Source organism: Ranitomeya variabilis, chromosome 5 (assembly GCF_051348905.1).
Source record: "Ranitomeya variabilis isolate aRanVar5 chromosome 5, aRanVar5.hap1, whole genome shotgun sequence".
NCBI lineage: Eukaryota > Metazoa > Chordata > Amphibia > Anura > Dendrobatidae > Ranitomeya > Ranitomeya variabilis.
This window is the reverse complement of record NC_135236.1, coordinates 506,020,937-506,048,229: the sequence shown is the minus strand read 5'-3', so window position 1 is coordinate 506,048,229 and position 27,293 is coordinate 506,020,937. Positions and strand designations below refer to the sequence as shown.

Sequence of the window (27,293 nt, the reverse complement as noted above, 5' to 3'; positions counted from 1 at the left end):
AGATTCTTTCCATGCTGAATGTGCTGCTCTATTTTTCTATATCTTACCTATATATGTATTATCTATCCATATATCCATCTATTTATCTATATCTATCTAGCTATCTTTGTGTGTGTGAACATTATTCTTCAATGGAGTATGTAAATGAAGAGGTAGGACATCACAAGTCTTTTTTTTTTTGTTCAATAATAGAGCTTTATGTAACTTTTAAAAACGCATACAAATCCACATGGAAAAATTGCATGAAAGTCTGCATCAAATCCTTGCGGATTTTTATGTGTTTTCTGCCAAGAGATGCAGAATCTGCACAGAAAATTCCACAGGCAAATCTGCAATGTGTGCACATACCCTTATCCGTGCTGCTTAATTACTGATGACACAGGCTGCTAAACTACCATGGATACATCGCTAGCATGTGTGCTTTCTTTTTTTCTTTGTACTTAACGTATATTGACCCCACCATAGGCTATATTTACAAGACATATAGAATATGTTAAAGGGAAGCTGTGTCAGCTACCTAACATCAGCCATAGGCATCTAAGTTAAAACAAGATGTCTTTTTAACACCTTTCCGACCTGTGACACAGCGTATGCGTCATGAAAGTCGGTGCCAGTCCGACTTGTGACGCATATGCTGTGTCACAGAATGATCGCGTCCCTGCAGGCCAGGTGAAAGGGTTTACTCCAATATCACCCGACCTACAGGGACAGGGGGAGTGGTACTTCAGCCCAGGGGGTGTGGCTTCACCCCCTCATGGCTACGATCGCTCTGATTGGCTGTTGAAAGTGAAACAGGCAATCAGAGCAATTTGTAATATGAAAAGTGGTGAAATATTACAATCCAGCCATGGCCGATGCTGCAATATCATCGGCCATGGCTGGAAACCCTGATCTGCTCCCGCCACCGATCTCCTCCCCAGTCCTCCGCCCTGTCCCGTATTGTGCTCCGCTCCCCTCCGTCATCCTGTCCGCACCCCCGTGCTCCGATCCCACCCCCTCGTGCTCCGATCACACCCCCTCATACTTACTGAGCCTCCCGGTGTCCGTTCGTCTTCTCCATGGGCACCGCCATCTTCTAAAATGGGGGCGTATGCGCAGTGCGCCCGATGAATCTGCCGGCTGGCAGATTCATTCCAGGTACATTTTGATCACTGTGATAAAACCTATATATTTACTTTTATTTTTCCACTAGGGTTAGGGTTAGAACTAGGGTTAGGGCTAGGGTTAGAACTAGGGTTAGGGTTAGAATTTGGCTATGTGCACACGCTGCGGATCATGAGCGGATTGGCCGCTGCGGATTCGTAGCAGTTTTCCATTAGGTTTACAGTACCAGCGGAAACGCGTTGTATTTTCTGCAGCATGTCCATTCTTTGTGTGGATTCCGCAGCGTTTTACACCTTTTCCTCAATAGGAATCCGCAGGTGAAATCCACACAAAAAACACTGGAAATCCGTGGTACATCTGCAGGTAAAACACAGTGCCTTTTACCTGCAGATTTTTCAAAAATGGTGCGGAAAAATCTCACACGAATCCGCAACGTGGGCACATAGCCTTAGGGTTAGGGTTGGAATTAGGGCTAGGGTTGGAAATAGGGTTAAGATTAGGCTTGTGGTTAGGGTTAGGGGTGTGTTGGGTTAGGGTTGTGGTTAGGGTTGGGATTAGGGTTAGGGGTGTGTGGGGTTAGGGTTGTGATTAGGGTTAGGGGTGTGTTGGGGTTAGTGTTGGAGTTAGTATTGAGGGGTTTCCACTGTTTAGGCACATCAGGGGTCTCCAAACGCAACATGGCGCCACCATTGATTCCAGCCAATCTTGCGTTCAAAAAGTCAAATGGTGCTCCCTCCCTTCCGAGCCCCGACATGCGCCCAAACAGTGGTTTACCCCCACATGTGGGGTACGAGCATACTCAGGATAAACTTGGCAACAACTATTGAGGTCCAATTTCTCCTGTTACCCTTGTGAAAATAAAAAATTGCTTGCTAAAACATAATTTTTGAGGAAAGAAAAATGATTTTTTATTTTCACGGCTCTGCGCTATAAACTTCTGCAAAGCACTTGGGGGTTTAAAGTGGTCACCGCACATCTAGATTAGTTCCATGGGAGGTCTAGTTTCCAAAATAGGGTCACTTGTGGGGGAGTGCCAATGTTTAGGCACACAGGGGCTCTCCAAAGACGACATGGTGTCCGCTAACGATTGGAGCTAATTTTTCATTCAAAAGTCAAATGGCACTCCTTCCCTTCCGAGCCTTGCCGTGTGAACAGTGGTTTACCCCCACATGTGAGGTATCGGTGTACTCAGGAGAAATTGTCCAACACATTTTAGGATCCATTTTATCCTGTTGCCCATGTGAAAATGAGGTTAAAAGAAATTTTGTGGAAAAAAAAGTACTTTTTCATTTTTACGGATCAATTTGTGAAGCACCTGGGGTTCAAAGTGCTCACTATGCATCTAGATAAGCTTCTTGGGGGTCTAGTTTCCAAAATGGTGTCACTTGTGGGGGAGCTCCAATGTTTAGGCACACAGGGGCTCTCCAAACGCGACATGGTGTCCGCTAAAGATTGTAGCAAATTTTTCATTGAAAAAGTTAAATGGCGCTCCTTCCCTTCCGAGCCCTGTCGTGCGCCCAAACAGTGGTTCCCCCCGCATATGGGGAATCGGCTTACTCATGACAAATTGTACAATAACTTTTGGGGTCCAGTTTCTCCTTTTACCCTTGGGAAAATAAAAAAATTGTTGCTAAAAGATCATTTTTGTGACTAAAAAGTTAAATGTTCATTTTTCCTTCCATGTTGCTTCTGCTGCTGTGAAGCACCTGAAGGGTTAATAAACTTCTTGAATGTGGTTTTGAGCACCTTGAGGGGTGCATTTTTTAGAATGGTGTCACTTTGGGGTATTTTCAGCCATATGGACCCCTGCAACTGACTTCAAATGTGAGGTGTCCCTAAAAAAAATGGTTTTGTAAATTTAGTTGTAAAATTTATATGGATACACCTGGGTGGGCCATGTATATGGATACACCTAAATAAAATGGGAATGGTTGGTGATATCAACTTCCTGCTTGTGGCACATTAGTATATGGGAGGGGGAAACTTTTCAAGATGGGTGGTGACCATGGTGGCCACTTTGAAGTCTGCCATTTTGGATACAACTTTATAAATGGCCCACCCAGGTGTGTCCATATAAATGGCCCACCCTGTACATTTAGCTCTTTTGTCTCTATTACCTGCCATGTGCTGTCTTCTGCTTGACTGGCAGCCTCTATGCTTTTTGATTTCAAGCAAAGGAGCTACCAGTCAAGCAGAAGGCCGCACTGGGGATGGGCTGGAAAGCACTTCAGCCTCACTAACTTATTCAAACACTGATCACCTAGTAATAAAGAAACAAACTGGCCATGTAAAGGTATTGCTGGACTTGTCTTCAGCATGTACATTTAGTTTGGGGGAGGGGGGTGAAGTCCTGCTGACAGATTCCCTTGCACATACACATTTTGGTTACTGGACCCTGTGCGATGGAGGAGTAGAGTGTCCTGAAATATTCCTTGCTTATATTTTACAGTATACCTATATACTAGCCAGACAAAGGCCAAATAGACTGGTCTCAGATCTCACCAAGGACGACATTTACAAGGAGTTTGTGTGTTCTCCCCGTGTTTGCATGGGACGTACTGTTAGGTAATTTAGATTGTGAGCCTCATTGATGAGTTATGATGTCTGGAAAGCGCTGTGGATATTCATGGAGCTATATAAGGGAGTAACATAAATTAATAAATAAACATCTAGTTGCAATTATAATTATTAATTAAAACTGACGACATGGGATGAATGCAGATAAACCTTATCAGTTTGTTGAACTGTTCTTCTTTGATTTATTGCAAACAGCAGAAAGTTTGTAAATTTTGCTAATAAACCTAACTTGCAATGGGAGGGTGAATTTTAATTGCAATTGTAGGTGTGTGGGAAGATTCATTACAACTTGTATTATGTTCTTTTAAAGAGTAGCTAACCTTTTATTTTTCTTTAAATACAATTTTCCAGCTTAGAAGTTCTGAAACTTTACAAATCACTTTATTAGGGAACTTTGTCGTCGTTCTGTCATGGCGGTAACTTGCATGACTCGTCATTGCCTTTCCATTCACCATGGTCACCGCTCGGGGTCTCATCATGTCAGCTCATCTCATTGAGTTGCCTTTTGCAGCACTCCTCTGTACTGCTGTATCAGCATGTAGCTTTCATTTGGCTTTAGGGGGTGTGTGGCCATTCTCTGCAGGAATTTAACCCTGCTGTGTCCTTCAGTGATTAGGATCCCTTGCGTATCCCATACCAGGAAACTGGGCAGTTCATCCCACCATTCTTTGCCCGAATGTTGGTTCCTACTTCCTAGTTAATTCTTCTGCTAGTGTCCTGTTTGTGTTAGTTTGCATTGATTCTCCCTGCTGATATATAGATATATATATATATCCATCATGTCTGACCTCTCCGCTCTTGACCTCGGCTTTGTACTCATCCTGTGCTTCCTGCCGCGACCTCGGACCGTCTGACTAGGTCTTTGTTTTGCCCTCCTGTACCTCGTACCCACGCCTCTGAACCTCAGGTCTTCTGGGGAGGTATCTGGTGTCTACCAGCAGCCCAGCCTATCCTCACCATCTGAGGCCCTAGTGAAGTCACACCCCTCCAGGGTAAGCCTGGCCCGTGGTTCCACTATCACTCACATTAAACATTCCTGTTAAAAAAAAAAAAAATGCTTGTAAATGGCTTTCAAACATCTGCTTTTTCCAAAAATATTTGCCTGCCTTCAGCTGCATTGCTATCAAAGCATACTCTTGTGGAGTACAGATGCTGGGAATGAAAGGGACAGCTATCTCTAAGTGTTGTGTGTCACAGATGTGTCAGATTCTGCAGACCGTTTCACTGCATCTGTCTGCTGAAGGGCTCAGTAGTTTGCTTTGCAGATGAATGGCCACCTCCCCCGATGCTAATGCTGGAACCGAGTGATATACTTCCGGCTTGCTACTGGCAAGCTTGGGTGATATTTTCTATTTGCAGTTCCCTGTTGAGGCTTGGAGCAGTAGCTGTGTCACGATCCATTTTTTTGATTTGTGGCAGCTCTGGTTCCACTATGATTTAAATGAAGCTTTTTTCCTTTCAGGACCAGCAGGGGTTAATATCAGTTTCCCTCGCTGGCAATCTGTTGTAACTGCAGAGTAGTTAGGTCAGCTGATGTGGGTGGTGACCACCCCCACCATCCCTGAAGTGGTCACCTGATGCATCAGCTGACTGTCGGTGATAGAGCAATCTACAGTGACCAAGCCTGGAGTAAGGAGCCTGCTGGCTGCTGTGGTATATCAGCTAGCTTTGTGAGTTCGTGATCCTGGTGCCATTATTCTGCTGTACGGTGCTTTGCCGCAGAGGAAGTTGTAAACCTAAGTTGTGTTATTACCCCGCCAGTCTCGTGTTTGTCACTGTCCCCTGTGTTGTACTATCTGCTGTGGTGAGGCTAGCGCCAGGGCAGTGTGAGGTGACAGAGGAACGAGGTTTCTGATGGCGGTGGGGAAAGGACCCACTTAGGGTGCTAGGGGAGTGCAGGGTCAGGCTCAGGTTTGAGCAGGATGTGACCATTCCTCATTTCCCTCTCGGTAGGGCCTTCCTCACGTCTTTACTATCCCCTTCTGTGTCGTGCCGTCCGCCGACCGTAATGAGGATTGACTAGCGCTCATCCTGTCCTCCCGGGGCAGGACTTATTGCCAAGGTCAGGCAGGGATTAGTCTACGTTCACATTTGCGGTCTGCGCCGCAGCGTCGGGCGCCGCAGCGTCGCCGCATGCGTCATGCGCCCCTATATTTAACATGGGGGCGCATGGACATGCGTCGCACTTGCGTTTTGCGCCGCATGCGTCACTGCGGCGCACGTGTCCGGGCGCAGAGGACGCAGCAAGTTGCATTTTTGCTGCGTCCAAAATCAATCAAAAAAAGGACGCATGCGGCGCAAAACGCAGCGTTGTGCATGCGTTTTGCTGCGTTTTTGTTTGCGTTGTGCGTTGCCGACGCTGCGGCGCACAACGCAAATGTGAACGTAGCCTAAGATTCATGCTTGGCAATAGGTGCAGAACCTATATAGGGATGATAGGACAGACAGGGTGACGTTAGATCGGTCTAGGAGTCCCCACTCCCCCCTTCCCTAGTGTTTGGTTCCCCTTTCCTTATCCCTCTGTGTTCCACGTAGTGTGTCCGACACTGTGCGTGACATTGTGTATATCAGAACAAATTTAAACCATAGGTCATTTTCTGATGATGGTTTTCCTTTTAAAAGGAGTTCATCACCTCCAAAATGCATTTTAAATGGGTTATACAGTTATGTAAAGCACTTGGCCCTTATAACAACGATACTAAATCTGTACTGGTTACTGGTACCGTGCCTGAGAAAATAACTTTTAATGTCTATGCAAATGAGGGTACAGTGCACCCTTGGCATGGCCAAGGGTTTGGTGCACCGTTACGTGTTTTCATTTGTATATTGGTCTTTTCGCTTCTGATTGACAGTGCTTGCTACCCCGAGCAAGCACTGTTTAAATGCCGCTGGTGCACTGGTGTGTGGGGGTGACGGACTCCATTTAATATAATATCAGTTCTACTGACTCTCTTCCCACAAACCTATGCTTTAGTCTATTGGGCTCTTCTATAGCATGCTGCCGGCGATCATCAGACATAATTTTCAATGTGACGTGCCCTCATTAAATGAATGAATATGAGTCCTCATGAATCTTCTCCCTTAAAACTATATGTATCCAGTTCCATCTGCTTTATAAATTGCTGCCTGTTCTACTGTATATCTATCATTCCTTCTCCATGTTACTTGGTAGAAATTATCTAGCCTGACTCAGCCATATACAGAAGTGCTCAGCTTGGCCAAGCTTTCATGTGTCTTCATCGGAAGAGAGGAGAAAGGTGCTGCTGGACGAATCTGGCAGAGGCTTTTCTCCCCGAAAGCAAAAGGATTAGAGGGGTGACTTTCCAATGCCTGATCATCTCTACCTTGACATCTGTTGAGGGAGACTTAGGAGGCTGCCATACACATCAGATAAATATCTGATTCTGCTAAAATCAAGGGGTTCAGCAGACTGTAATGTGTCTGGGAGGGCTTTCAGATTCCTAGGCGTCACTTCCAGCCATGTAAGTGGCTTATGCATTTACTCAGCAGCATACACTCTGCGTTTCTACATTTCAAGCCCTGTGTATGCTGCTACCCTGCACCTTATTAATCTTACATTAATAAGGTTTAAGAAGGGTTTTATTTAAATTTATTGTTCTCCTCTGTTGGAGTTTGTACTTGAGCCCTTCCAATACGTTACATAATCCAATACATTCGTGCATTATAAAGAAAGAAAATAAAAACCCTAACATCTGTGTTATTTCCCTTTTTACAGTAAATTCACAGAATTGAAGAAAATAATTAGCAAAGATGTTATAATATCTTTTTTTTTAATCCGCTGTATTTTCTTAATTTAGATAGCTGGACTGGACAGACTACTTTTGTTTTTGTGAGTTGCTTTCTATGGGAACAGAAGGTGGCAGTGTTGTACTGTTTCAGTGTATCCTAAATGTGCCTGTGATGCTTATACTGCCATATCTGACTTCCGCATAACTTAGTGCTTGTGAGGCCAGGAGTCCTCTTACTGCTGTGCACAAGCCCAGGAGTCCTCCAAATTCATGAGCTGAAGGCTCTCCTCATTCTGTGCCTTTGATTTACACTTTTCTCTGTAAGCACATGATGTACAGTAACAAATAATATTGTGGTACCATGTCTGCCCTTATTCACACACTGAGGTCAGCTCTGACACATGGTAAGGTTTTTAATATTAGACAGCGTAGGACCGTCCCGATCAGGGTCACCTTGTCGACATTGGGATGGCTTTTATGCTATTTTTTGATCAAAAACAGTATTACTAAGAGCCCTGTGTTAGCTAAATGCACTTTTGCTTTGGCATTTGCATAGCCAATGTGAACATGCGTTTATATTCTGCATGTATACCACCTTGAACCAAGCTCAATTTTGGTGTTTTTTTTTTCTGTGGTACCATGTTAGCCAGAAAAATCAATGTAAATACTTTTTATGCCCAACGATGACAAAAGCATTCTCGGAGTGATACCTTTATCGGCTAACCAGAATAAAAATATGTTTGCAAGCTTTAGAGCACACAGGCAAGATTACAAATAAATTAACCCCTTTCTGACATTAGATGTACTATCCCGTCGAGGTGGGGTGGGCCCGTATGACCACCGACGGGATAGTACGTCATATGCGATCGGCCGCGCTCACGGGGGGAGCGCGGCCGATCGCGGCAGGGTGTTAGCTGATTATCACAGCTGACATCCGGCACTATGTGCCAGGAGCGGTCACGGACCACCCCCGGCACATTAACCCCCGGCACACTGCGATCAAACATGATCGCAGTGTTCCGGCGGTATAGGGAAGCATCTGCGTGCTTCCCTGAGACCCCCGGAGCAACGCGATGTGATCGCGTTGCTCCGCGGGTCTCTTACCTTCTCCTCCCTGCAGCAGGCCCGGATCCAAGATGGGCGAGGCATCCGGGTCCTGCAGGGAGGTGGCTTCACTGCGCCTGCTCAGAGCAGGCGCCGGGAAGCCTCTAGGAGCTGTGCACGTCAGATCACCGATCTGACACAGTGCACAGCAAAGTGCACTTTACTGTGATTCCCCCCCCCCCCCCCCCCCCCCCGGGGCAAAGTAAAAATGTTTAAAAAAAAATCCCCCCCCCCCCCAAAAAAAAATAAAAAATAATAATAATAATATATATATTGTTCTTATAAAATACATTTATTGTTTTTTTGTTTTATTTAGATAAAGAAAAGTACACATATTTAGTATCGCCGCGTCCGTAGCCACCCGACCTATAAAACTGTCCCACTAGTTAACCCCTTCAGTGAACACCGTAAAAAAAAAAAAAAACCCCGAGGCTAAAAACAACGCTTTATTATCATACCGCCAAACAAAAAGTGGAGTAACACGCGATCAAAAAGACGGATATAAATAACCATGGTACCGCTGAAAACATCATCTTGTCCCGCAAAAAACGAGCCGCCATACAGCGTCATCAAAGAAAAAATAAAAAAGTTATAGTCCTCAAAATAAAGCGATGCAAAAATAATTATTTTTTCTATAAAATAGTTTTTATCGTATAAAAGCGGCAAAACATAAAAAAATGATATAAATGAGGTATCGCTGTAATCGTACTGACCCGAAGAATAAAACTGCTTTATCCATTTTACCAAATGCGGAATGGTATAAACGCCTCCCCCAAAAGAAATTCATGAATAGCTGGTTTTTGGTCATTCTGCCTCACTAAAATCTGAATAAAAAGCGATCAAAAATGTCACATGCCTGAAAATGTCAACAAAAAAAACGTCAACTCGTCCCGCAAAAAACAATGCCTCACATGACTCTGTGGACCAAAATATGGAAAAATTATAGCTCTCAAAATGTGGTAACGCAAATAAAAAAATTTTTGCAATAAAAAGCATCTTTCAGTGTGTGACGGCTGCCAGTCATAAAAATCTGCTAAAAAACCCGCTATAAAAGTAAATTAAACCCCCCTTCATCACCCCCTTAGTTAGCGAAAAATTAATAAATTAAAAAAATGTATTTAATTCCATTTTCCCATTAGGGCTAGGGTTAGGGTTGGGGCTAGGGTTAAGGCTACAGTTAGGGTTGGGGCTAAAGTTTGGGTTAGGGTTTGGATTACATTTACGGTTGGGATTAGGGTTAGGGGTTTGTCAGGGTTAGGGGTGTGGTTAGGGTTACCGTGGATTAAGGTTAGGGCTGTGTTTGGATTAGGGTTTCAGTTATAATTGGGGGGTTTCCACTGTTTAGGCACATCAGGGGCTCTCCAAACGCGACATGGCGTTGAAAAAGTAAAACAGTGCTCCTTCCCTTCCGAGCTCTCCCGTGCGCCCAAACAGGGGTGTACCCCAACATATGGGGTATCAGCGTACTCAGGACACATTGGACAACAACTTTTGGGGTCCAATTTCTCCTGTTACCCTTGGGAAAATACAAAACTGGGGGCTAAAATATAATTTTTGTGGAAAAAAAAAAGATTTTTTTTTTTTTATGGCTCTGCGTTATAAACTATAGTGAAACACTTGGGGGTTCAAAGTTCTCACAACACATCTAGATAAGTTCCTTGGGGGGTCTAGTTTCCAATATGGGGTCACTTGTGGGGGTTTTCTACTGTTTAGGTACATTAGGGGCTCTGCAAATGCAATGTGACGCCTGCAGACCAATCCATCTAAGTCTGCATTCCAAATGACGCTCCTTCCCTTCCGAGCTCTGCCATGCGCTCAAACGGTGGTTCCCCCCCACATATGGGGTATCAGCGTACTCAGGACTAATTGGACAACAACTTTTGGGGTCTAATTTCAACTGTTATTCTTGGAAAAATACAAAACTGGGGGCTAAAAAATAATTTTTGTGGAATAAAAAATATTTTCACGGCTCTGCGTTATAAACTGTAGTTAAACACTTGGGGGTTCAAAGCTCTCACAACACATCTAGATAAGTTCCTTAGGGGGTCTACTTTCCAAAATGGTGTCACTTTTGGGTGGTTTCAATGTTTAGACACATCAGGGGCTCTCCAAACGCAACATGGCGTCCCATCTCAATTCCTGTCAATTTTGCATTGAAAAGTCAAACGGCGCTCCTTCCCTTCCAAGCTCTCCCATGTGCCCAAACAGTGGTTTACCCCCACATATGGGACATCAGCGTACTCAGGACAATTTGTACAACAACTTTTGGCGTCCAATTTCTTCTCTTACCCTTGGGAAAATAAAAAATTGGGGGCGAAAAGATCATTTTTGTGAAAAAATATGATTTTTTATTTTTACGGCTCTGCATTATAAACTTCTGTGAATCACTTAATGGGTCAAAGTGCTCACCACACATTTAGATAAGTTCCTTAGGGGGTGTACTTTACAAAATGGTGTCACTTGTGGGGGGTTTCAATGTTAAGGCACATCAGTGGCTCGCCAAAAGCAAGATGGTGTGCCATCTCAATTCCTGTCAATTTTGCATTGAAAAGTCAAATGGCGCTCCTTCGCTTCCGAGCTCTGCCATGCGCCCAAACAGTGGTTTACCCCCACATATGGGGTATCGGCCGAGTTCGCATCTCGGCTTCAGGAAAATGGCCGCCGTGATCTCCGTTTGCGCACGCGCGGCATCCCGCGGCCATTTTCCTGAAGCCCCGGGAAGCAGAGCACTCCATCTGCGTATGCGCGGCCTCAGGAAGATGGCCGCCCCCACCGATAACCAGGGGAATAGCACAGATCGCGCTCTTTCGGCCGTTGCGCAGTGCATTCGGCTGCTGCGCATGCGCGAACCACTACGCCAACGCCGGGAAGATAAGCAAGAGGTGGGGGAGAAACAGCCATTTCACCACGCCCTTTTGACCAGACCAGCGTGATTGACAGGTGAAAACGGTGACTTTTGTAAGGTATTTCGACAGCATAGGTGGGGTTTCAGGGGACAAAAAATACACTATTGTAAAGCACAGCTCAGGCCCTATTTAACAGTATTTTTATCTCATACTGAAAAAACGGGGTGACAGGTTCCCTTTAACTATTTTATTTTTCAACTGTGAGCACAGGCACTGGCAGATGAGACTACTTCTCCCATCAGCGGCACCTGCTGTCACTGACATCAGTGACAGCAGACATAGCCCGATGGGAGCCGAAGTCCCATCAGGCCATGCCTCCTGACCTGCGGTAAGCTTTTTACCGCCGGTCACCGCTGCGGGTTGCAGTTACAGCTGCGGGGTTACGCTGACGTGACAGCATGATCCCGCAGCGCTCTGACCAGTGGTCTTTTACCGGTGGTAGCGTTACCGCAGGTCGCAGTCACAGCTGTGAGGTGATGTGGACATGTGACAGCATGATCCCGCAGCGCTCTGACCAACGGTCTTACCATCGGTGGTAGTGTTACTGCCGATAAGAACCTCTGTACTGGTGTTTCCCAGGCTGTCACACAGATGATAGCGTGGGAAACACCATAGTAAGCAGGTAAAAGGCAAAACAAAAATTCAGCAAATCCGCAAACATTTTTATACCTGCTTTCACCTAAGGAAATTAACTGATCATGTGCACAATACTTCAGGATTGTGATTGAATTAGCTTACATAAGGATTTTATAGAATTTTTGCCCTATTTCTGCCTGGAAAAAATGCCACAAACCTGCATCAAAAACGCAGTGTGTGCACATAGCCTTACCAGGTAATGTGCCCATTACTGATGGAGATTAGAAGACACTTCTGACCAGGAGATTCCTTAAGTTAGGGGGCTGTTTGTAGGAGAGAAGTGGTAGTTTTGGGAATATTTCTTTCAGTTTGTGGTCTCTGTGTAATATGGATTGGAGATCCCTCATGTGGGGGTTGTATGTAACCACAAGAGGCACCCTGTTGTTGTCGTCCCTCAGTCTAATCCAAGACTTTGCTTCTTGGATCCTTGTAGCCCTGTGGGTCTGTTCATCTATTACCAGTGGATGGTATCCTTGTTGTAGGAACGTATTTCTCAGTGATAGCATTGAAGTTCCCTGTCTTTACTGTCTGAACAGATCCGAATATACCTCAGAGCTTGACTGTAGATGATGGATTTTTTTTGTTCGTCTGGGATGAAAGCTGTTCCATCTAAGATAAGCCGGACGTCCTGTGGGCTTATGGGAAATTGATGTTTGTATGGCGTTGTCCTTGATGTATATGGTCTTGTCAAGAAAATATATTTGGTACTTTGAAGAAGTTGAGGGTGAGCTTGATGGTTGGGTGGAACTTGTTGACGTTATTGTGGAAGGTAAGCAGATTATCTTTTGAGTCTGTCCATATTATTAGCAGATCATCAATGTAGCAGAGGTATGCAAGAGGTTTAACAGAGCAAGATAACAAAAACTCCAGAATGCGGCACACTCACCGATCCAGATGCAACGCTTTATTGAAGATTCTTATACAGACATCTCAGACACGGTCCGGGACGGTGAAACAGGAAGGAGGTGAGCAGGATGTGACGACGGCCGTTTCGAGCTTACGTCAGCGCTTCAACGTGACCCGTTGAAGCGCTGATGTAAGCGCGAAACGGCCGTCGTCACATCCTGCTCACCTCCTTCCTGTTTCACCGTCCCGGACCGTGTCTGAGATGTCTCTATAAGAATCTTCAATAAAGCGTTGCATCTGGATCGGTGAGTGTGCCGCATTCTTCTGTTCATTGCTGCTTGTTCATCTTCATTCCTGCGAGCACCTCGACCGTGACCCTGGATCCTGGTTCAGCGTCGTAGTGACTGTTAACTGTTTGTGGTCCAGCAGCAGCTGTGCAGTCATAGCTTTGTTTCTTGCTTTGTGCATAACAAAAACTCCTCCTCCTAGTTTCGCCATAAATAGGTTAGCATACTGTGGGGACATTTTGCGTCCAATATCGCTGCCCATACACTGTTGGTATAAATTGTTCCCAAAGGAAAATTAGTTGTGGAGCACAAACCTGATAAATTGCAGTGTGGGTTCTGTGGCTAGATTGTTTTTTGAAGGAATTATTTGCATGTTGCAATTCCATCGTCCTGAAGAATATTAGAATAGAGAGATTCTACATCCATGGTGGCTAGTATTGTGTCCTCCAGAAGTGGGCCCAGCGCTGACAATTTGCACAGAATATCCGTGGTGTCCTTCTCACTAAGGCCTCTTTCACACTTCCGTCTTTTCTCTCCCGTCATAACACTGGATGTGTTGAACACGTTGTCCCTTATTTTCAAAACATCCGTCAATACGTCACTTCACTGCATTGTGACGCACCCCGAACGACGGAAGTGTGAAAGAAGCCTAAGGGTCTCAAAATGTTCTCCACCCAGCCTGAGATATTCTTAGTTAATGTCCCAATACCAGAGATGATAGGCCTCCCAGGATTACTTCTTTATGCATTTTAGGTAACATGCAGAAAGTACCTGTGTAAGGATTGTCTGGTATTAGTTCCATTAGTGAAGATGAAGTAGAATCAAACCTATTGATGATATGTGTTAGTTCTTCTGTGTTTTTTTTCTGGTGGGATTTTCCTGAAGTAGAGTGTAGTATATTCTATCCAAGAGTGGTCTGTGTGCTTTCTGGATGTAATCTGACATGTTCATGATGACTACAGCTCCTTTGTCTCCTGGTTTGATGATGATAATGTTGTATGGCTTTCCTCCTTACTCATATTGTGCGGCACTTTATGGTGTTTGTCCAAAATGTCAGATTTAACTTTTTTACGGAAACAGTCTATGTAAGTGATCCAGAGTTTCGTTGTGCCCAGGTTGCAGGGTCCAGTTTGTCCTCTTTTTCTTTTTTGATGTACAGCTCATATTTTCTTGTGATGTGATATCTGTATGATTATGAAAGAATTCTTTGAGCCAAATTCCTTGATATCGCTACAAACCTGAGCTTTATCCAGTTGTTTCGAAGGACCGAATGTTAGTCCCTTTGCTAGAACATTAATTTCTCCTGTGCCTGACTATTATTGTGAGAAGTTAACAACAGGACACGTACAGTAATGGTAAGCAGGACTCCGGGGACCGCGCACCGCCACTGGCAGGACTCCGGGGACCGCGCACCGCCACTGGCAGGACTCCGGGGACCGCGCACCGCCACTGGCAGGACTCCGGGGACCGCGCACCGCCACTGGCAGGACTCCGGGGACCGCACACCGCCACTGGCAGGACTCCGGGGACCACACATTACATGTCAATGACTGTCTTCCAATAGGACATAACAAAAGGTGTATCCTGTGCAGACCTGGTATAGCCCTCCATCGGATGTAAAAACTGTGAACAATGGAAGGGTGCGTTCCCACGATCTGGAAGTAGCAGCGCTTTGGATGCAGCATATGTTCACTGCGTCCAAAGTGCTGCCTTCTATTGGACACAGGTGAATTCGCATGTGTTCACTGAACCGTGCAGATTTACTGCATTCAGTACATTGACATGCTGCGGTATTGAAAGACGCGCTGCATGTCCGTGTCTGGCCACTGCGGGTTTTTAGACTATTTACCTTCTGAATAACTGTATCTGCTGGAAAATAGCATTTTTGGACCTGACAGGTTCCCTTTAGTAGCCTTCTTTAGACTGGCATACCGAATCATCTACCGCGTCCCTCCTTCGTAGACGTTTTATCCATAAACTGCTATCTTACCGTCTTGTTTTTTATTATGACGCCATCTGTCATAATGTAGGTATTGCTCAAGTAGCCAGCTTGCCTACAGATTTACCACTTCAGTCTTTTGTATTGTATTGATATCTGTTAATGTTCTCTTTACATGATTATATAAACAATGAAATTGGCCCCTGAAGTCTCCAGTAACTTGACTACCAGTGCTCTTTATATGGTTTCCTTTATTTTTCTCCTCGAAAAGGGATTAATCCGAACAGAAGAGTGAACAGATTGCATACGCTGTCTGTGAGCAACAGACAACTAATGTAATAAATAATGTATTTGAAGAGCTGTTGTAATGCTGGGCATACTTGTACCCTAGGAATGATTTTAGTCACTTAGTTGTGTTGGGAAATATTAAAATTTGAGAATCCTCAGTGGTTGATAACTTTTTAATAGCTAACTGAAAAGATAATGTACAATAGTTGAAAGTAGGCTGTCATGGAAAGTTTTTCTGAAAACAGCTGACATGTGCCCGGAATAGCCGCGGGTGGAATCGTGATCCATCCGCGGCTATTAACCCGTTAAATGCCGCTGTCAAACACTCACCGGTTCATTAGCATGACAACCAGAGGTCTCCTGGAGACCTCTTTGGTTGTCAGTGCTGGATTGCTGTGAGCGCCACCCAGTGGTCGGCGCTCATAGCAAGTGAATAATTCTACTACATAAAGGGCGATCTGATCATCGCCTCTATGTAGCAGAGCCAATTGGTTTGGAGCAGCTTCTAGTCTCCCATGGAAACTATTGAAGCATGCCAAAAGTAAGAAAAAAAAATGTAAAAATATAAGGCTTCAAATCACTCCCTTTTCACCCCATTCAAAGTAAAACAATAAAAATCAAACATGCACATATTTGTATCGCCGCGTTCAGAATCGCCCGATCTATCAATAAAAAAAAGGATTAAACTGATCGCTAAACTGCTTAGCGAGAAAAAGTCAAAGTGCCAGAATTACGTTTTTTTGGTCGCCGCAACACTGCATTGAAATGCAATAACGGGCGATCAAAACATAGTTTCTGCACCAAAATGGTATCACTAAAAACGTCATATCGGAGTGCCAAAAATAAGCCCTCACTCAACTTGAAATCATGCAAAATGGAGACGCTACGGGTATCGAAACATGGCACAATTTTTTTTTTCTTAAAGTTTGGAATTTTTTTTCACGACTTGGATAAATAAGAACCTAGACATGTTTGGTGTCTATTAACTCGTAATGACCTGGAGAATCATAACATCAGGTCAGTTTTAGCATTTAGTGAACCTAGCAAAAAAAACAAACAAAAAACAGGTGTGAGACTACACTTTTTTTTTTTTTTGCAATTTCATCACACTTGGAATTTTTTTCCCGCTTTCTAGTACACGACATGGTAAAACCAATGGTAATTTAAAAAGTTATGGCTCTGGGAAGAAGGGGGTCGAAAACCGAAAATACCTCTGGGGTTAAGGGGTTAAACATGGGTGGTGCTCTGTGTAAATCAGAGAGATGCAACAAAATCCTTCATGAAGAGAGCTGTATTCATGGCACTTCCCGCATAAATCTTCATGTAAGATTATTCAGTCCAGCCAGGGCCACCTAATACGTCCGGTAGATGAGTGGTTGATTGTGATTTCCTTTTTCCCCCACAGCAGTTGGTAATTGACAGGTTAAGTAACAGATCCAGGAATCGTGATATATTTCTCATAGATACCGTAAACGTGAAGCTTGCTAGTAACCATTTAACACCTAGACTGAAGTGCTTGTAGTCTCCAGGGATTTACAGCTGCAGGGTCCTTGCTGTCACACATCTCTCACACCTTCACAGTGATATACAAGTTACATGTAGTAATAATTTTGTCTGCAAAATGTTATTTGTTTTCCACTCTCCCCTTGAAATACTGCTCTTTATTCCTTGGCATCCACAGTGTTCAGATAAACAACTAGTAATCACGTTAACCCCTTCTCTTCGTGACCATTTTTCTTTTATTTTTCTTCTTTTATTAACTTATGTCTTTTCATCCCTGTCTTCCAAAAACTATAACTTAAGATGGCTTGACTTTTGCTAGAGATGTAGTTAAGGCTGTGGCACCTCTGGAAAACGTTTTTGGGGTAGAATTGAAAATGTGAGCTTTTCTTTTTTTCTGCGGGTCAATATTATGGCTGTACAAAATGTATATTAATGTTTTGCTGTTTTTTTTTTTTTGTTTTTTTTAATATCAGATTGATTAAAAATATTTATCAATATCGATTATCAAGCTATCGAACTGCGGCTTAGAAATCTGGAAGGCAGGAGTGCATATATGGTCCCCCTCCACTGTAATAATCATATAATGTGGAAGCTATTAATATTCCAATTCCTGCTGTGGATTTGCAAGCTGAAATGTAGAGGGTTAACCTCATTCAGTCAGACTAAAATGCACGAGGCTACCTGCTGCGATTTCCAAAAGAAATTCACTTTAATACGCAATGACACTTATTTTTTTTCTGTGATGCTAATTTCAAACTCAGACAGGAAAATTTGCACCGTTTGAACAGCTTTGTGGATTACACATTGTAACTAATGGAAGGTTGATAGTAGGGAGATTTCTTTTTGATTTTGGAATGGAATACCTGCTAAAAACTGTGCTTGAATTGTGAGATTTAGGCTATGTGCACACTTTGCGGGTTTTCCCGCGGATCCGCGGCGATTTTGATGCTGCGGGTCCGCAGCAGTTTCCATAGCGTTTACATTTACATGTAAACCCTATGGAAACCGCAAACCGCTGTGCACATGCTGCGGGAAAAACCGCGCAGAAACGCAGTGGTTTACAACCCGCAGCATGTCACTTCTTTGTGCAGAATCGCAGCGATTCTGCACCCATAGAAATGCATTGATCCGCTAACTTCCCGCATGGGGCTGTGCCCACGATGCGGGAAGTAAGCGAATAATGTGCGGTTGCTACCCCAGGTGGAGGAGAGGAGACTCTCCTCCAGGTCCTGGGAACCATATTTGGGGTAAAAAAAAAAGAAATAAAATAAAAAATAATGATATACTCACCTCTCAGCGCTGCACGTGGCCGTCCCGTCTCAGTTGCTGTACGAGCAGGGCCTGAGATGACGTCGTGGTCACATGACCGTGACGTCAAGAAGGTCCTTCTTGGCACAGCATCTTTGGAACCGGACCGCCGCGTGCAGCCCCGAGGAGATCGAGACGTCAGAGGGTGAGTATATAACCAGTTTTTATTATTTTTAACATTACTATTGATGCTGCATATGCAGCATCAATAGTATAGGAGTAAACCCGCAGCGGAAACCGCGGAACAAACCGCGATAAATCTGCAGGGATAACCGCAGCGGTTTTGCCCTGCAGATTTATCAAATCCGCTGCGGGAGAACCCGCAGAGGACACCGCAAAGTGTGCACATAGCCTTAAGGTACCTTCACACGAAGCGACGCTGCAGCGATAGCGACAACGATGCCGATCGCTGCAGCGTCGCTGTTTGATCGCTGGAGAGCTGTCACACAGACCGCTCTCCAGCGACCAACGATGCCGAGGTCCCCGGGTAACCAGGGTAAACATCGGGTTGCTAAGCGCAGGGCCGCGCTTAGTAACCCGATGTTTACCCTGGTTACCAGCGTAAAAGTAAAAAAAACAAACAGTACATGCTCACCTGCACGTCCCGCAGCGTCTGCTTCCTGACACTGACTGAGCTCCGGCCCTAACAGCAGAGCGGTGACGTCACCGCTGTGCTTTCACTTTCACTTTAGGGCCGGCGCTCAGTAAGTGTCAGGAAGCAGACGCTGCGGGACGCGCAGGTGAGCATGTACTGTTTGTTTTTTTTACTTTTACGCTGGTAACCAGGGTAAACATCGGGTTACTAAGCGCGGCCCTGCGCTTGGTAACCCGATGTTTACCCTGGTTACCAGTGTAAAACATCGCTGGGTATCGTTGCTTTTGCTTTCAAACACAACGATACACAGCGATCGGACGACCAAATAAAGTTCTGGACTTTATTCAGCGACCAGCGACATCACAGCAGGATCCTGATCGCTGCTGCGTGTCAAACGAAACGATATCGCTAGCGAGGACGCTGCAACGTCACGGATCGCTAGCGATGTCGTTTCGTGTGAAGGTACCTTTACATGTTGGACAAACCATCAGCAGATTTGGTTTTCAGTACCATCTCTATGCTGATGACACATAGTCTCCTGATATCACCCCTGCATTGCTACAAAATACCAGTGATTGTCTTTCTGCTGTCTTACATCATGTGCTCAGTCTATCTAAAATCTGTCAGAAACGGAACTCCTTATGTTTCTACTAGCCTTCCCAATCCCAATATTGCTGTTTTTTGTATGTGGTTCTACCATTACCACCCCAGCAGCACGCCCTCTGTCTTGGGGTTATATTTGACTTCGATCTTTCCTTCACTCTCTGCATCCGATCACTCGCTTTCTCATGTCACCTACTTCACCTAAACCTCAAAAACATCTCTAGAAATCTACCTTTTCTTACCTTTGATTCAAAAACTCTTAGTGTTGCTCTTATTCATTTTCATCTGGACCACTGCAACTCTCTACTAATCCGTCTCCCTCTTACTAAACTCTCCCTCTTCAATCCGTTTTGGATCATATTCCTCTCCAGCCACTACACCGATGCTTCTACCCTCTGCCAGTCATTGCACTGGTTGCCCATTGGCTACAGAGTTCAATATAAACTTATCACTCTCACCCACAAAGCTGCCCACAGTTCGGCACCACACTATATCTCCTCCCTCATCTCTATCTATCACCCTACCTATCCTCTCATTTCCACTAATGATCTAAGACTATCATCCTCCATAATATAAAAAAAAAAAAAAAAAAAAAAAAACAGCTCTCACTCCCGTCTCCAAGACTTTTCGAGTACTGCGTCAATTCTCTGGAGTACACTACCCCAGAGAATTTGATTAATTCCCAGTACCCACAATTTTAAATGTGCCCTAAAAATACATTTGTTTTGACTGGCTTACCACCCCACCTTACTTGTGCAACCATTCTCGTTTTGCGCTTCCAAAATATTCTTCCAAATGTGGTTCCTTGTAGCATCTGTTCACACAGCCTCCATGCACTTAATAGTCCTTTGTGTCTATACTGTACACATACTGGCTGGTGACCAATTCATGCAGCATTGTGAACAAAAAAAACACCATAAGATGAGAATCCTCCACTATTCTTGCCAAAAAACACAAGTACACAGGCAAAGATGCTTACCTGTCCAAGGCCTCCAAACAATTGCACTATCCAAGGTGCAGCGGACCCAAGTTAAGATGGCAAATACACAGGTGCAATAATACTGATAAGGTAGCCACCCTACAATCAGGGATTGGCTGCTTGGTGCACCTGTGCAAACAAATAATCTGTATGTGGCATGTTCACACAGAAATGCAGAGCATCTGGCAAAGCCAATTATTGATGCCATATGGCGGGCTAACCAGTGCTGACTATAATGGAGGCCTTGGACAGGTAAGCATCTTTGCCTGTGTACTGGTAGCGTTATGAACACCCTATTTAGTATATTATAGCTGGACCGTACTGAAGCGATGGCCGGGGGACCACCACGGTGCAGGAAGACTACTGTACACAAGATGAGGTGCAAACAACAAAGGGTAGATTTATTGGAAGGCAAGGAATGAAGGGAATGAGGAAGATGCAAACAGGGGTATACAATGGCAACAGACAATTTACAAGAGTTATGAACTTTAACTTTTCCGTAAAACAGCACGGTGCTACAACTATTGCAGACTCAAAATATGTCTAACAAGCAAATGTAAACAATAAACAAGTGAGGATGCTACTCTACGTATAACCTCCCTGGCCTTTACTAAGCAGGCCACACGGCTCCCGTGTACTGACTATTGAAGCCTACACTAGGCCCTAACAGGTGCACCAAACAGGAACAAGGGATGCTCCTGGAAACTGTAAATCCCTTTCTCTGTATCTTCGTGGCTCTTGCAGCTATATCAGGACACAGTTCTTCTCTCTTTCAGCTATCAGCACAAAAAGTCCTCTCTGAAGCAGCCTCAGCTCACACATGCTGCTCCAGCTCCACACCTGCACTCTGCACAGACTAGTTCATTCCAACGATTATTGCAGGGGAGAAGCAGAACATTCCATCACGCCAGACAAGGGGGTGCAGCCTCTTAAAGTGACAGCGTGTTCCTTACTGTCCATAACAGCACCACCCTCTTACAGTACAATACAGCACATTTTACCATTTACCTTTTGTGAGAGGAATGTGGGGGTCATTCCTCTTGGTATCTGTTGAATTGTGTGTTTGCTCTGTATTGTCTGTACATGTAAAATATTGCAGAATATGTTGACTCTATGGAAATAAAAATTATTATATTTTAATATTCTGTTATAGGTTCTTATAGTTATTAGGATATTAAATATATTATTAACAGTTCCACCCGGGAGGGGACAAATAATGCTGCCACACCATAACCACATATTGCTTCCACATAATACCACCATAGTGTTAATAAGGTCCACTCTCTTTAGACCATTACTACCACCATACAGTGGCCATAGTGGTAAATTGCTGTTCCATTCAGACACTCCCTACAGTACAGTTAAATCCACAAACTCACCGGAAGGGGTCTCTTATTTGGAGTGGTTAACTTTCTAAATTTTAAGTAGGTAAACCGACTTGCAGGACCCTGGTCAAGCGGCCACATCTATATCCCCAAAGGAAGCTCTGAAAACCACCTCCTGTCTGCATGCACAGAACCCTTTTTGATTAGCAGCCTGGTGCAACGTCATGAAAGTCATGCCCGGCTTTCAAATCGGGAACAGTGTGGGTAGGAGGTGGTTTGCAAAGCTCCCCTCTAGCAACTACAGGCTACTGACCTGCATTGGACCAGAGTCCTACAAATACACAGGCTACTGACCTGCATCGGACCAGAGTCCTACAAATCCACAGGCTACTGACCTGCAACGGACCAGAGTCCTACAAATCCACAGGCTACTGACCTGCACCGAACCGGAGTCCTTCAAATTCACAGGCTACTGACCTGCAACGGACCGGAGTCCTACAAATCTGCAGGCTACTGACCTGCATCGGACCGGAGTCCTACAAATCCACAGGCTACTGACCTACAACGGACCAGAGTCCTATAAATCCGCAGGCTACTGACCTGCATCGGTCCAGAGTCCTACAAATTCACAGGCTACTGATCTGCACCGAACCGGAGTCCTACAAATCCACAGGCTACTGACCTGCATCGGACCAGAGTCCTACAAATCCACAGGGTACTGACCTGCATGGGACCAGAGTCCTACAAATCCACAGGCTACTGACCTGCATGGGACCAGAGTCCTACAAATCCACAGGCTACTGACCTGCACCAGACCTGAGTTCTACAAATCCACAGGCTACTGACCTGCATCGGACCAGAGTCCTAGAAATCCGCAGGCTACTAACCTGCATTGAACCAGAGTCCTACAAATCCGCAGACTACTGACCTGCACCAGACCGGAGGCCTTCAAATCGATTTGCTCATCTCTAGCCCCCACACTATTGCAATGTTTTGATTTGTCCTCAATTACATGGAGTGTTAATTCCACTGCTTATTGGTGTTTCTGGATGTGATTTTCTTGTAGAGTGAGACCGGACAGTACTGATGTTCTACCTTATTGTCCGAGACAAAAAAAAGTTCTCTTTTTCAGTGTAGTAACTGAAATACAGCTGCATTACATGTAAAAGCTAGTGCTCGTCTTAGGATTTATAGACATCACAAATGGAGAATTGAGATTTCCTTGACTGATAAAAGTAATTGTTGTGAAGCAGTACTTCTTATAATGTAAAGGATATACAATATATTGTAGTTTTATGTTGTATATATTGTTCATTACAAAAGGGAAAAAAAATAGATTCAACTTTTGTCCCAAATCTCAACACTTCTTTGTCTCTCACACTAACAGCTCGCTAATCAGAACACATATGTACAGTGAATAATATAAAAATAATTTTTATTTGTATAGCGCCAACATATTGCGCAACACTTTACAATTAAGCGGTGACATAGGTATTAAATTCAGTACCAGATAAGACCGTTTAAACAGTTACAGTAGGAGAGAGGGCCCTGCTCGCAGGCTTACAGTCTAAGTGAAGACAAGTTCTCTCAACCACTGTTGGTCATTGGTGCCGACATCTTTCCTTTTTGGTCCATTTTGGGAACAGTCAAGGCTAACGCCATGTGATCTGCACCAGCACTACTAACTTGACGAGACTGCATGACAATGTATTTGGATATGCAGATTGCCTCTTCAGATTGGAAGAGAGCTTGAACTCTCTAGCATCACCTGTTGGAAGCAGCAATCCTACAAGTCATTAACGACCCTTTAACGAGTCTTGCAATATAACTTGGGATAAACGCCAAATCAGAATCTCAATTTGCAGACATGATGTTTGGGGTTATTGCTCCTCGTCAGTGCAAAGTATGAGAACTAATTTGGCTAGGTGAGAGGCTCTGGACTGAGGTCTAAGGGGTAACGTTTCTCTTAATGGAGAGTGAATGTTTTTGTATTTATTCGAATGAGTCGGTAATTTTATAGCTTTAAGAAGTGGAATGGTTGAATGAAGGTTATGAATATCAGTGAATGTCTCTCCCTGTAACAGTTATCCTAGGTGAACATTGTGTTCTCCCATTTCTGCGCACTGCTTCCGTATTTTTCCAGACTGGGGGCACCTGATGGAGTATGAAGAGTGGAGGAGAACCTGATGTGAACCAACCTTTTTTTAAATCAGATATTTTTTATTCAGCAAGTAAAGCAAATACAACTTATACAAAATAACATACAATTACGTATTTATAAATTTTTTTGGATTTCTCCTACCACCACCCCACCATCCACTCCCTCCCCCCCCCCCCCCCCCCCCCAGTTCAGTGGGGCATCTCGTGGTAACTATGTCCTGGTTAGGCCCATATAATATCTCGATTGAGTTGTCTGGTTCTATGATGTTGGTGACCTTTTGATAGATCATTGATATCGTATCGTAAGGCTGGACAACGTCTTGACCTTTGAGTGGAGCATTTCACGCCCTTTGACATCTGATGACACACGAGTGATGAAACACAAAGCAGTGGTTTTACTTTTGGCTATTTTAGAGATTTTGTTTCTGTGTACTTTAACACGTCATATTAATTTACATTTTTCTAATCCTATTTCTGTTTTCTCTACTTTACCCAGGCACTGTTTACCAAGATGCTGCCAAGTGAATGTGCAGAAGTAGGTCCGGTGGCACCTGGTGAGAGGTGAGAACACTCCTGGACTCTCGTTTCCATCGATGAGAATTTTCCTTGGTCATGTTTGATAAAACTGCAGAGGATCACTATCATGCAGCCTGTGTAGGAAATTCGGATTCTTCCCATTAGCCTGTTCATCCACAGAGCATTCGGCACGCACCTGGCGCCTGGCCACGATCCATCCCTCTGGAGTGCTCGTCCTAGCTACATGATAATTTTTCAGGTTTCAGGTGCATTTCTTCTTGGCGTAAAGATGTTTGAAGAGCTAGCAGTACTCTTGTCACAAGGGAGATGACTTGTTCACAGAGTAGTTAGAGCTCTTAATGTAATTGTCTGAAAATGAGTGTAAGCACAGCTCCCGATCTGCAACGGTATTGTGAATTTAGTACTGTAGTTGAAGTGCTGAATGTAGCGTGCCATGAAATGGTTCTGATGTCCCTCTATAACATGGCACCAGTGAACACATCCAGCAAGTAAACCTCTTAACAGAAACTTCACACTTACATTTCTGTAACACGCGGCGTGCATTGTATCTAACCTGATAGACAGGAAAGGGTCACTGCCGTGTTCTGCCAAGAAAGCTTGGTTCCGGCTCACGGAGCACTGCCTTGTATCACCTGGTGCGCTTCCTCGCTGCTGCTCATACATGTTGTTTATTTCCTTATTCAACATGGACGTGTAGGAGGTAGGGGCATTCTCTGTGGACTGGGCTTCACCACCTGGATAATTTATCATAAATTCTAGCTGTCTGCTAAGTGATTCTTGTATGGCTGGCTGTAATAAATTCTACCAATACACTTGAGCAGACTTTCTAAAAAGGTAGACATAGAGCGCTGGTGGAAATCTTGTACATCTCAGCCAGATCCTCTGTAGAAGCGCTGCATTTTTCTTAAGCAAACAATGCTCATTGCATGCTAATAATATGCAGTAGATCTATCACTGTTGGTTTTTCTCCTTCCTGAGATGCGCGCAAAGCACTTTGAGCAGATCATGGAGCCGTCCTATAATAAAGCTATATTGTATTACAAGTACAAAGGCAGCCTGTGTTTGGATATGTTGACATAATCCTTGACTTCTTATCCATCTCTTTTAAAGTAGTCCTGGGGGTATTAGTGTCTGAAATCTTTAGCACAATCCTACGCCTCGTAGTGTTATGGGGCACATATAAACAAGTCAAGAGCACGGACCTTTCTGAAAAGTTACCTTCTTATCGGACCTGTCTGGATGCTTAGCACAATTAAAATCAGGACCTCACTGGCTTTAACTAAGAATCGCCTTAAGTAACATTGAGCCCCCTCCATACACTGCAGATGCCAGCTGTGCTTTACAGCCCTCACCTGAGTCTTAACTTATGCAATGGGAGCTATCTCTGATTGCAGCAGTTTAACCACTTAGATGCCGCAGTTACATGCAGGCGTCTCTTCGATTCTATACCCCACAACCTTCCCCCCCATTATGGGATTGCATCAATGGTTCTATCATGGGAGCCTTCTGATTTCCTCCGGTGTCTGCCATGTTTGCCTTTGTACCTGTAAAGTCTAGTCTGTAACTGGGCTTTGTAAGAGAACAATTTTACAGTTGACCACAATACTACAGCATTGTACAAGCGATCACAGGTTCACTTCTCCTAGGAGAACTGGTATAAAAAGTAATAAAAAAAAAAAAAACTTTCAAACTATAAAAGTTCAAATGAACCACCTTTCCTAAACATAAATATATATTAATATTTTTCCACGTAACAAGTTAAACTACTGAAATGTAATGTGTCCCATTGAGTAAATACAGGTAAGAAGGGCAAAAAAAAGTTTGTTTTTTGGTCACTTTGCCCAAGAAAAAAATTGAATAATAATAGGTCAGTAAGTCATATGTTCCCCAAAATGATACCAATAAAAGCGATAATTCACTCCCTATAAACAAGTCTTGGTACAACTGTCAAGTGAAAAAATGAGATTATAGTTCTCAGAAAATGGTGACACTTTTTTAAATCTAGCAAACCATAAAGAAAAATATAAATTTGCCACCCCAATAACCATACTGACTCGTATTTCAAAATTCAGCGTTATTTTTAATTGAAAAGTGAACTTTATAAAAACGAAACTCCTAATCTATCTGTTTTTTTTCTGTAAATTATATAATAAGTCATTCAGAACTAAAACTCCACACAAAAGGCTCCTCCAGGTCTGGCTACATCGACGGAAATGAAAATCGTTCTGGGTCTGGGAAAGCAAGGAGTCAAAAATGAAAATACAGAACCAAGCATAAATAAAAGTGAGAAAACGCTAAAGCATACCTTAGCCCATGATAACTAACCAGAGTTATTAATGCTGCAAAAATCTCTATTCCTTTATTCCTACAATAATTGATAAAAGTCCATTGAGAAAATGGTCTGCAGCATTGCACTTGATACATGACCCAGGGCCCCTATTAGCAGTCCTACTTTCATTATAAAATGAGATTGGAAGTCTATAGTTGTCTCCATTTAATCCCTATCTTGTGATATGATGTCTTTATGGCTTTTTTTTAGTGTTTGCTATATTTTAGATGATTCTATTGAAATCTTCAATTTATTTGCCCTTTTCAGCGCTGTTTCACCAACTGCTGTGAGAAATGACAGACACCTTATGGAGCATCCAGAGATTGCCCAGGAAGAAGACATTACAATCTGCCCAGGTACGGGGAAATAACAAATAATTATTTTCTGTTCTCTAGATGTTTCTGCTTTTCAGATCACTGAAACAATGTGGATCTGCTTTAATGAGTTTTCTACCATGTAATGTCTGATTTTATTAGTACGCTGTACTGTACAATTCTGCAGAATGTATTCCCGCTAAA

General features: G+C 43.8%; 1 protein-coding gene across 6 annotated transcripts in view; it reads left to right on the top strand.

Annotated features, from left to right (window-relative positions):
• UIMC1 (ubiquitin interaction motif containing 1) overlaps positions 1–27,293 on the top strand; it is a 150,994-nt gene that overhangs the window by 45,660 nt on the left and 78,041 nt on the right. For all 6 annotated transcript variants that reach the window (XR_013215813.1, XM_077265724.1, XM_077265722.1 and 3 more), the window contains exons 6-7: positions 24,406–24,470; positions 27,043–27,131. Coding sequence is in view for 5 of the 6 variants with exons in the window: in XM_077265724.1 (XP_077121839.1) it covers positions 24,406–24,470; positions 27,043–27,131 (154 nt within the window). In the remaining variant the exon portion in view is untranslated. The remainder of the gene's footprint in view (positions 1–24,405; positions 24,471–27,042; positions 27,132–27,293) is intronic.